The 12,208-nt window shown below is 45.6% G+C and overlaps 1 protein-coding gene across 1 annotated transcript in view; it reads left to right on the top strand.

Annotated features, from left to right (window-relative positions):
* LOC146622165 (NACHT, LRR and PYD domains-containing protein 3-like) overlaps positions 1-6,199 on the top strand; it is an 83,269-nt gene extending 77,070 nt beyond the window's left edge. The window contains exons 11-12 of the mRNA XM_085366074.1: positions 4,224-4,270; positions 5,496-6,199. Coding sequence (XP_085222200.1) covers positions 4,224-4,270; positions 5,496-6,199 — 751 coding nt within the window. The remainder of the gene's footprint in view (positions 1-4,223; positions 4,271-5,495) is intronic.
* Positions 6,200-12,208: the final 6,009 nt, after the last annotated feature.

The raw sequence follows: 12,208 nt of genomic DNA, 5'->3' as shown, positions 1-12,208 counted from the left end.
GGGAGGAAACTAGAGTCACAACTCCAACAGAGTGACTCTAGGAGCCTGTGGAGGGGACTAAGGAACGCGGCCGTGACTCTGGCAGACGAGCTGAACACTTTCTATTCTCGCTTCGAGGCTGCAGCTAAGGACTCCAACAATGCTAGTGCTAGCGGCGCTAACGGCTGCAGATAGGAAGATACTGCCAGCACCGGAAACGTGCTCGTCATCTCCGAGCATGAAGTAAGGAGAGCCTTCAAGAGAGTGAACACCAGGAAAGCAGCAGGACCAGACGGCATCCCAGGTCGTATCCTCAGAGACTGCGCATACCAGCTAGCTCCTGTGTTCACTGAGATATTCAACATTTCTTTATCTCAGTCGGTGATCCCCACATGCTTCAAAGAGTCCATCATTGTTCCTGTCCCGAAGAAACCCCACCCTGCTTCTCTCAATGACTATCGCCCTGTAGCCCTCACCTCAGTAGTGATGAAGTGCTTTGAACGCCTGGTCAGAGACTTCATCATTTCTTCACTACCAGACACACTGGACCCACTACAGTTCGCTTACCGTCCAAATCGTTCCACAGACGATGCCATCTCTCATCTCCTCCACACATCACTCACTCACTTGGACACTAGAAGGGGGAATTATGTTAAAATGCTCTTCATAGACTACAGCTCTGCATTTAATACCATAATTCCCTCCACACTCACCACCAAGCTGGAGCATCTGGGACTCAGCTCATCTATGTGTCAGTGGATCTCCAACTTCCTAACTGGCAGACCACAGGCAGTAAGGATGGGCGGACATGTCTCAGCCTCCACCACTCTCAGCACTGGAGCCCCCCAGGGGTGTGTTCTGAGCCCCCTGCTGTACTCTTTGTACACATATGACTGTGTGGCCACTACCAGCTCCACCACCATCATCAAGTTTGCTGACGACACCGTCGTGGTGGGCCTGATCTCTGATAACAACGAGACGGCCTACCTGAAGGAGATTAGGAATCTGGAGAACTGGTGCCAGAGGAACAACCTCCTTCTAAACGTCAGTAAGACAAAGGAGCTGATAGTGGACTTCAGCACTAAGCAGGAGAGGAACTACCAGACCCCCGTCATCAACGAGTGCCCAGTGGAGAGAGTGGACAGCTTCAAATACCTCGGAGTTCACATCACGCAGGACCTGTCATGGTCCTGTCACATCAACACCGTGGTGAAAAAGGCCCGTCAGCGTCTCTACCACCTCAGACGCTTGAGAGACTTCCAACTGCCCTCCAAGGTGCTCAGGAACTTTTACTCGTGCACCATTGAGAGCATCCTGACGGGAAACATCTTAACCTGGTTCGGGAACAGCACCATGCAGGACAGACGAGCTCTACAGAGGGTTGTGCGGTCAGCTGAGCGCACCATCCGCTCCGAGCTCCCTGACCTGCACTCAATCTACAGCAGGCGGTGCTGGACCAAGGCCAGGAAGATCGTGAAGGACCTCAGCCATCCCAACAACAGACTGTTCTCTCTGTTGAGGTCAGGAAAGCAATTCCGCTCCCTGAAGACCAACACAGAGAGACTGAGGAGGAGCTTCTTCCCGCAGGCGATACGGTCTCTCAATCACACCACCACACAGTACTGACCCACACATATGGTTCTTACACACACACTGGACATTCTGGACATTGTTTTCACTTCATCACTTAAATCACTTTAAGCATATTTGCACTGCACAAGACATAATGTGGATTGCACAACACTGGTCACTACATTCTTCACTTCCAGTTAATACTTGTACAGCTGCTGTTATTGTGTATATATTTATTTATATTTCTTCATACATTCTTATATAGTTCTATATTGTGTATTGTGTATTTTGTTGTACAGTTATTTTATTTTCAACTTTAATTTATATATTTTATCTTATTCTTTCCCAGTTAAATTTACCCTTCATTCTAATTTGTGTTGTACAGTTATTTTATTTTCAACTTTAATTTATATATTTTATCTTATTCTTTCCCAGTTAAATTTACCCTTCATTCTAATTTGTGTTGTACAGTTATTTCATTTTTAACCTTAATTTATATTTTATTCCTTCCTAGTTAAATTTACCCTTTTTAATTTTTCATATTTATTTCCTATCTTATTCATAGCCTTTTCCTTTTTTGTTTTCTTTAGGTCACGAGCAGTTGTCCAAGCATTTCACTACATATCGTACTGTGTATGACTGTGTACATGACAAATAAAATTTGAATTTAGAGGCACTACAACGAGCTCGCTCCCCTCTGCACGGAATCTAGGCAGCCGAAAAACTTGGGCCCGCCCTCGTGCAGGCTTTCAACTGTGACGAGGATCCCACACCTCGATATAGCTATTCTGGGGTCCTCAACTTCCCAGATTGCCACCCTAGTTCCCGTCCCACGGGTCTCTAGCCTTTGTCTACTGCAGCAAATTGACAACAACTTAGCGAACAGACAATTTATATAAGCTCCAATGTGCACACTTTTGATTAAAGGTGGTGCTTACCTTTTTAAGATGACCCGGAGTGCTTCGTATTAAAGCATGTCAAGTAATATCATTCTAACACAGGCCTAGAAGAATTTGGAGAAGACAAGAGGTACACAGAAGGAGAGATATTGTTCCTCACCTTGCTAACTTTTTCAACAAAGAAAGAAAGAAAATTTTCAGTCATCATTTGATGAAATTGGGACAGCAGGTGGAGCTGGAGCAACAATATCACTAATGGTATCAAAAAGTACCTTGGGGTTACCTCTACTCTTTGAGACTAAGTCAGAGAAATAGGCAGCCCTTGCATTTTGAATTGAAGCATTAAAAGAAGCTAAAAGGTTGACACGCACATTTTAAGCAGCGAATGCTGTTGTTTATGCAGGGGGATGATTTTAAGACAGGAGCTAATCTGGATTTAAAAGGACAAATACTATCTAAAATAGAAAGACTAATTATTAAAAAGATTTCTTAATAAATCAACATCATTAGAGACAGGCAACACCAAATTAAAAACATCAGAAAATTAGCAGTAGTAGAGAAATATAAAGTTAAATATAATAGAATGAGGGTCAAAAGTCAGACACCGTCACACTGCCAAGTTTCAGTTCAAAATAAAAAAATGTAATTTTTTTGGAAAGAATAAATTAATTCAACAAGAATGTTTTATTGGTTATTGATCAGCCATTGAGAAGCGCCATGCTCAGTGAGGTAGAAGTCATGTCACTAACAGAACTGAGGGACGTAAATTCCATTCATTGCAGGGACAGAGGGCCAGACAACTGGAGAGTCTCGATAAACATTTGTAAGGTAACACGGTCCCATAGGTCCAGGCCCTACATGATCAAGTAGGGACATGGAAGAAAAATTCCCCTCCATACGAGCTGTCTGAGCACAGGTGACCAGAGATGCTAGGCGTCGCTTACCAGCTGAACCTGCTCTTTTACCTCTTCTGCTCCGCAATTTACGTGAGCCCAGAAGGGTACCTGTTGGCAACGTCTGTTGAAAATCCAGACTCTGGCAATGGAGGGTGGAACATACCGTTGTAGGAAGAGGAGGTATCCAGGCCCACCATAGTGGAGCGAATTGCCAGCAGCATCAGACGATCGTAGACTAAAGCGGCCAATACATCAGAGACAAAAAAGGAGAGCAGTAAGGTCGAAAAAAATAGCACTAGAGTAGAGCGAGAAAAACTGCAACCGGCAGCGGCTGAGCCAAACACAGGCGCCATCATCGCGGAAGCATTGAATTCCAGAACACACACATCCTGTGTGTGTTCTGGAATTCTTGGTTGTATGCTAACCAAGAGCAGTCACAGTTTAATATCTATTGTTCTAATTTGATGGAATAGAATAAATATTGTAAAATGAATGATTTTCTACTTCCCAGTTTGTCTTGGCAATGTGACAATAACTCAGACTGGAAGTGATCTTAATGACAAATGAATTTTCAGACTTTCAGAGGTCATGTACAGTAACCACACTGACACCAAGAGGAGAAAAACAGAGAGATAAAAGATAATGAAGGTGACAGTTTGAATCTGTCATATTTCATTCAATACAGTGTTGTACTGAAAGATCCAGGATCAGTCCAAATCATCATCAGTTTGATCCACGTATGGATTGAAGTGTATTCGTGAAAATGTTAGACTGTTCCTTTATCAGTGTCTAATAGTATGTATATGAGAGCCATGTAATATCCATGTGTGCGTGCTAAAAGAGACTGTGCTGGTCTGACCCCCCCTCCTCCTTTCAGGGTGGAGCCTGCTGGAGTCCAATGGTTGAGACCAGGTCTGAGGAAGTGTAAGTGTGTTTTTAATGGGATTCATGAAAACAAAGCAGCACACATTCAACTATCTTCAAACTGTCACATCTAGGGATGGGTATTGATAAGATTTTCACGATTCCGATTCCATTTTCGATTCTGTTTAACGATTCGATTCTTTATCGATTCTCTTATCGATTCTTTTTTTAAAAAAAAGGAGAACACTAAGGTCGATTAGCTTAGAACTTTGTTTTATATCTTCTCTTTGAACAAGATAGAAATTTAGGAGTAACATGACCTTACAAACCCAACAGTGAGATCTTAAGAGATCCACAGCCTACGGCTCTTCAATGGGGTGTCACAGGGTCCCCAGGAAAAAAATTGTAAATGTAAAATAATAAAATAAATATTCTTCTGTAGCAATAACAAAGTATAACATAAATGATTCTGTAGCAATTACACAAGAATATCCAGTAATGTCCCTGCCTACAATTAAACACATTCACTTACTGAAAATCATCTGCTGTGGCAAATGGGTTCAAGCCTTTTACCACAAACTTAGTCACTGCTTGGTGACATTCGTCTATCCTGGCCTGAAAGGAGACACTACCGGTAGACTGCAGCGAGAACTGCCAGCATCTGAGCCAGACTCTGTCTCTCTCATCATGGTCACTAAATGCACAGTAATGGCAGGTTTGTAATAAGGCAGATTGCGCTAACATAATATGCACTGTTAGTTGATTATTTACGTGCCGCATTAACGGGAGAGGACGTGCAAACGTTACCGCTGCTGCTGGGTTGAGATTCACGAGTCCGGAGCGGAATTAAAAACACGACATTCATTTAAGGTCATCGCGTGTTTTGTGAGCAAATGCTTTTGATATTTGTAGTGTTTCCTCCCTTAAATAAAATATCTACTTTGCAAGTATTGCAAGTTGTCCTGTTGTCATCCGTTCTCGTAAAGTTTAACCAAGCTTTTGAGCATTTGAGCCATTTAGGCGCCGTGTTTCCTGCCAGGTAAATGACGCTCCGTAACGTGGTGACATCATTCGGGGCGACTGGAATCGATAAGGGAATCGTTTGCAAAAATGGCAAACAATTCCAAGGAATTGAAACAATGGGAACCGGTTCTCAACAAGAACCGGTTTTTGATACCCATCCCTAGTCACATCACTCTTCTCACATCTCATCATCAAAGTGTCAATCAATGAACAGATGATGGATCAATAACTGCAGCTGGATTGTGTTTGTTCTCTCCATCAGATTCCTGTCAACTCACAATCGACACAAACACAGTAAACAGGAAACTTAAACTGTCTGACAACAACAGGAAGGTGAGACATGTGGAGGAGGTTCAGTCATATCCTGATCATCCAGACAGATTTGATGTTCATCCTCAATTGCTGTGTAGCAATGGTCTGACTGGTCGTTGTTACTGGGAGGTCGAGTGGAGAGGAGATGTTTCTATATCAGTGAGTTACAGTAAAATTGGAAGAAAAGGAAACAGTGCTGACTGTTTGTTTGGATGGAATGATCAGTCCTGGAATCTGGAGTGCTCTGCTCTTGGTCCTCTTTATGTCAGGCACAATAACAGAAAAACATCCATCTATTCCTTCCTTTCCTACTTGTCCTCCTCTGTGCCCTCTGGGACCTCCATGCTCTCCTTGCACTCCACCTTATCCTTTGCCCTCTCCTTGCCCTCCTTGACCTCCTCCTTGACCTCCTCCTTGCCCTCCTCATTGCCCTCCTCTGTCTCTAACAGAGTTGCAATTTACGTGGACTGTCCTGCTGGCACTCTGTCCTTCTACAGTGTCTCCTCTGACACTCTGATCCACCTCCACACCTTCAACACCACATTCACTCAAACTCTTTATCCTGGGTTTGGATTTGGGATCAAAGTTGCATTACCTATGTATGGGCTAATTAATAGAGGTATTTCTCCTGGTTCGTCAGTAACTCTGTGCTGAGTGGAGTGTAAAGAGTGTCCTCCTGTTAGAGAAACACTCTGACTATTGAACAGATAGTTCAGTCTCTACATGTCTGTCTCCTTCACTCAGAAACACGTTTTCAGATTCATGGATTCAAACAGTTGATGTTTTAAACTGTTCTAAATGATTCCTTGTAAACTTCTTCCTCTTCAGTCCTTTAAAGATGGAAACTCCCATTATTCCAGGATCCACGTGTTGTTTTTCTGTCTTTTTCCACTCAAAGCTTCACAGTGAATCTCAGTATGTTGTGTTTCTCTGAAGCTCAGTTCACAACCAGCTCCTCTGCATTTTCAACAAGTCTAAGCTCATTAAATGAATCCAAATGTTTGATTTCTCTTTCTTAATGTGATTTTTCCAAACTCTCCACATGCTCTCACTGTTTCACTCATTGTTGCAAGCTCATCATTTGAAAATGTTTCAGTAATATAAGCTGAAAATATTGGCACAGTAGCTTTTAATTGAGTTGTAATCATAATATGATTGTATTGAGGTATCCTAATGCATGTGACTTATCTAATAAATAGCAAGACTGCATTAACCATTTGAAACTAGTCTTGTCTTTTTCACAGAAACACTTGAACAAGAATATCGTGCAGTATGTTGGCAACAGCACAGTTATAATTCTTAGAAATATTCAAATATGTCTGTATAACATTCCATATGTCATGTATCACTTAAGTTTGTATAAAACATGAAAACGAACCGTAATGATGAAGACCCTTGTGGATTCTTGCAGTTTATATTATTCATAGTTTTGTATCCATGATTTATTTTACACTATTTGAATTAAGTTTTCACTAAAAGACAACGTCAAATCAGGTGATTTTTGAATTACATGAGTTTAGTTTATTATTTAACCCTGTCAAATGTGATTTTAGCTGATCGATGGTGTTACATAACAGTTTGATATGATAGGCTCTATGCTGCTGGTAGTGGATTTCAGCATTTATTAAATAAAGTATAACACACACAGTTAGGTAAGTGGCCAATACAAAATATGTGGTTGTATTGTATTGTATAAATGCCTTTATTTGTCGGTTGCAGTTGCCTGCAGCTGAGATTACAGACCTTGCCTACCGTACATACAATGCACAAACATCACATTGGGGAGACAAGTCAGGCTAGGTAGCAAAAAGGAAAAAATAATGAAATGTGTAACATAGAAGGGCAGTTCAGGAGAAAAAAAGAATTTCTGCTCATACTTATCCCCAAAAGTGAGTCAGCATGACGAGAAGACAAAAACTCCATGGCAAATAAGAAGCACAGATATCATCACACCATAACACCATGAAACACAGACAAGCAACATGGGGGAGTATACCAATCTGCACAGCTGCATCTGGGACGCTGCAATCGTGCAATCGCGCCTTCGGCTGAGCTGCTGTCCACATCGAATGGGAGGTAAGCATGGGAGGAGGCATTGGATTTTTGGAGGGGAGGGTGGTGGTGAGGACATATCAATATCAGTGTACATGTGTCATGGTCCCTGTGCCTTCTCAGTTGACTCAGTATGGCCACAAGTGTTTTCTGTTCTGTTGTGTCTCTACCGGGGCGGAGTCATGGCGACTCCAGCCCCTGTCTCTGACACCTGCAAACGATCATCTCATCATCACGCTCACTACTTAAGGCGGCTGCTGAGAATGCTTCGTCACTGGATTATTGTGTAACACTCGTCAGTGTCATCACTAGACTCTAGCTATCTTCAGAGTTTCATTCGTGCCGTGACTTACCTGCTCTTTTCTCCCTGTGCCAGACTCAACTTACCAGCCTGAGGACTGCCGCTATGGTAAGCTTTAAAGCCGGAGTGTGAGAGCTAAGCTGAGCGTCAGAGGAGGATTATTGTACATAGCCCTGTGTGTTTCCCGGAGACCCCCTTCCAGTGACCTTGACCTGTATATATCTGCACTTGGTGTCAGTTTGTCAATAAATTGTGAACTTTTGAGACGGTCTGCTTCTGAGTCTCTCCTGAGCCTGACAGAATAATCCAGCCATCATTATGGACTCAGCAGACTGCACCAATGTCTCTGGAAGAGCTTCTGCACCGACATTAACAATAGTACGGCTCAGTTGAGAGGTAGCATCACTTTTTTTTTTCCTTCTTTTTTGTTGCCCCGTTTGGATCTTTAGCGATCAGAATTGTTGTCTTAAGGCCAACAAAGATGCCAAGCGGATTTATTTTACCAAGTGGATCATCATGGCCTTGCCATATTGGTCCATTTGATTGACCTCTATTATAATTATGTATTTATTTTATTTTATTTTCGGTTGCTACAAACGGGACAGACATGACTGGAGGATAGGACAGGGAGAAAGAATAAAAGAAAGAGAGGGAGAGAAAGAAAAACAGAGGGGAGAAGAGACGTGAGAAAGGGGGGAAGAAAGAAAAAACAAACAAACAAAACACCTGGATCACCTGTATGGAGAAAAAAAAAACAGAAGAGAAAACAAACAAAAAAGAGCAACATAATAAAAAAACAGCACCATCACAATAAACTAGCTAGCAGTAGATAACAGTAGATACTAAATATTAAACGCTATTGTGCAGCACGCAAGATAGTGTCATGGTCCTGAGCCTGCCGACTCAGTGTTTTGTGTTTCCTTATGCTTTTGTTCATTCCGAGTATGTATTCTGTTGTGATTTGCCATTTGTTAGGTTTCTGTTCTTTGCCTGCCTGCTCCCACTTCTCTGTGTTCCCTCCGTCTGTCCATGGTGTCACACTGTCTGCTTGTGAATCTGTCTGTTTAGTTCTGTGTCTTGTCTGGTTCTGTGTCTGTGAGTTTCCTGTTTTATTGTGAAGGTCTCCGTCTGATGTGAGTGTGTTCAGTTTACGTTTCCCATGTCCTGTCAGCTCTGATTTCTCCCAGCTGTGTTGCCCTCCTGTCTCTCATCCCCTGATTACTGGTGTGTGTATTTAAGCCCTGTGTGTTCTCCTGCCTGTTGCCGGTTCGTCTGCGTCACTCGGTGTCCCTCGGTGTCCCACGGTGTCCCACGGTGTCCCAAGGTGTCCCTCGGTGTCCCACGGTGTCCCTCGGTGTCCCTCGGTGTCCCACGGTGTCCCACGGTGTCCTGTTCCTCATCTGCGTCTCTCTGTCTCTCATCCCTTTTGGTATCTTCTCAGGTTAGTTATTTAGTTTTCCCAGTTTAGGTTTCTTTAGTTTATTGTCCTCCCTCATTGCCTGTTTTGCCTCCACTTTGTAAATAAACATCACTAGCATTTTCATCCACTGCTTGCATTTTGGGTCCTTTCTCCCTCCAACACCACAGACAGACAGCGCACAATGTGCTTTGAGGCAGCAGCCACGAAAGGTGTAGTTCGCGTCTGTGAACACCCGTGTGTACACCTGTGTGCATACCTGTGTGGATCAGCATGCTTGTATTCCAATGGTTTCTCCATGTAACGATCTGCTAGGGAGTGTGGGGAGCCATAGCCCCGTCCCCCAGGGCATGAAGCAGGTATGGAGGAGATCCAGGCCCCAGACATCCAGAGGCCCCAGAGTACGAGGACCTGAGGAAGACCACCAAAAAGGGGGGGGGGGGGAACCGTGCCACCCTCCTGGGAAGAGCTGAGTAGAGCCCCAAATGAGAGGTCACCGAGCAGCTACAGAGCAGAGAGGGTTGCAGTGGCGTGCCCGCGGGCTCTGCCGGCAGCCAGCTGTGCCAGAGAGGACCAAGCTTCAGGCCCAGAGGCCGGAGGCCTGAGGGCACCCCACCCCCTGGAAGGGGCCCAGCCGGGCCACAGGCGCCAGGCCCCGCCAATCAGCCACCAGGAGTGAGCCGGTACATACATGAGCACCCAGCCCCAGTCGACAAGAACCACCAGCACACCAACATCTGAGGGCATCAGCCACCGGCAGGGAGTGTGGTGAGGGGACATAGGCCTCCGTACTTTGGAGGGCCTGAGATGTACCCAGAGAGGTTGAGTCTAATACCCAACCTGACATATAGACACAGACGAACAGGCGCACGCGGACACAAACGTGCATTCCCACCCCCATATACACAACCAAATACTCGGCACTCACCCAACGTGTAGACAGACACAAATAGATACTGCACAGACAGTCGCACTCCCCAAACATACTCTATATCCCAGGTCCAGGTACCCCCGCCCCCAGAGGGGCAAGCCGCACCTAGACCCAGGAGATGTAACCCTTCTCTCTGGGGTGGAGGCAAGCGGACCACCTCCTTATCTGCAGTAGCAGGGAGGCCCCGCATCCCAGACCCCAATCTGACGGCCAGCACCTCCTCCCAGCCCCCCAGCCCTGACGGCTAACAGAACTGGGATGAGTGAAGACCCCAAACCTCCCTACGCCCGCTCATATGTAGTGTTGCTGTGTGCTGTTCTAAGGTGCATTTAAAAGACAGGAGAGCATGGTTCATGCTTCCTATCAGAGAGCAGCACGGCTACTCCCGAAAACCCTCAGTGTCTATATGCATTTAAAATTTAGGGTAGGGCACCAGCGCCAGAGGTGGGTTGGAGTACACCGACCATCCTCTGGATGCTGTAAAATGTGTCCACCCCCAAGGCCCTATATGTATGTGTTATGTGAGAGTGTGAGTAATGTGGATGTCTAGGTTGCAGAATAAAATTGAGGCACAGGCGGCCAGAAGGGGACAGAGGGGGAGTGCCTCCCCTGCACCCTGGTGACATACCTGCACCCCAAGCCCTGCGTGTGTGGGTGTGGTAGAGCGGGAATAGGGAGGCAGCTGAGGATGGGGAGGGAAGAAATAATAATAATAATAATAATGGATTGGATTTCTTCTCTCTTGGCTCTCGGTGAAGGCGGTCGCACTTTTTCTCCTCTCCTCCTTCCCCTTATCTTCCCTGCTTAGCCTCTTGTGTCTTTGTCCTGTCTCGTGTGCATTACTTTTCCCTGGAACAGTCTCTCACTGTCGTTCTCTAAAACCTAAAAGAGAATTATGGATTTGATCAACTGGTCTCTGAATGCTATTGACACCCTCTTCTCAACGAAAAGTCTGGGCTCGGGAGAGCCTGAGTGCCCTGGAGGGACTTTCCCTGCCGGATACACGATGGATGGGTGGCAGAACTGGAGGATCTTGTGCCTGGCGGGACTGTCTATCGAGGACGCTGAAGACATCTACCTATTCGGAACCATGATAGCAGGGTTCTTGCTGATCGGAGCTGGCCTGGCCCTGACCTATCGGAGAAATAAGAGAGCGGAACCAGCTGTTCAACCCCCCCCCAAGGCTGACCGCTGGAATTGAAGCGACGGGACGAGGCGCGACCTCTCACACTGAACGCAGCATGGTTAACACCTTGGAGACGCTTACAGCTGCCGTGAAGACTCAAACTAACACCATTGAGCGTATGATGGGATACATCAGAGAGGGGCCTGCTCACAATGTCACCCTTGAGCGAAAGTTGGAACACATCGCAGAACGGCTCACTGCAGCTGTGGGGTCTCAGAATCAAAAGAATGACAACACCACGGAACAGAAGTTTGATACCATCATGGGGAGGCTCGCGGCTCTCCAACGGGAGATCGAGAGACCAGTGTCAGAGTGCTAAATTCGGAGCTGCTCCAACATATGGACACCACGGCGCCAGCTGCTTAGGCCCAAGGCTGGAGCCCACCAAAACAACTCCCTGATAACGACTGTTTGATGACTATTCTTCCCATCCCATGCAAGGCCACCTGAGTTGGCTGGCGGACTGTTTACTTAGCCTGATAGGGCGAAGGACACTGTCTCAGCTGAACTCTGGACACGCACACACATACACTCACACTGATGAGCACGCACTCATCCCCCTCCCTTTCCAAACGCCTTCGATGCTTGTTTCCTGCGGGGGAAGACGGCGGGTCTGTGTGCCGCGCTGAAATGGTAGCGCTGTATAGGACGACTGCTGTGTTCCTTCGGATTACCCCCCACCCCCCTATCCACCCCTGTGGCTAGTCACGTGCTCTAATGTTGTGATGTGGACATTAATGTGCTCTCTGTGCAGAGGAGTTTTTTTTGTTTCCTGT

The sequence above is a fragment of the Diplotaxodon limnothrissa genome, linkage group LG11 (assembly GCF_057381915.1).
Source record: "Diplotaxodon limnothrissa isolate DT_005_m linkage group LG11, D_limnothrissa_male_GT1.1, whole genome shotgun sequence".
Taxonomy (NCBI): Eukaryota; Metazoa; Chordata; class Actinopteri; order Cichliformes; family Cichlidae; genus Diplotaxodon; species Diplotaxodon limnothrissa.
Note: the sequence above shows the minus strand (reverse complement) of the source record. Positions and strands in the feature narration are given on the sequence as shown.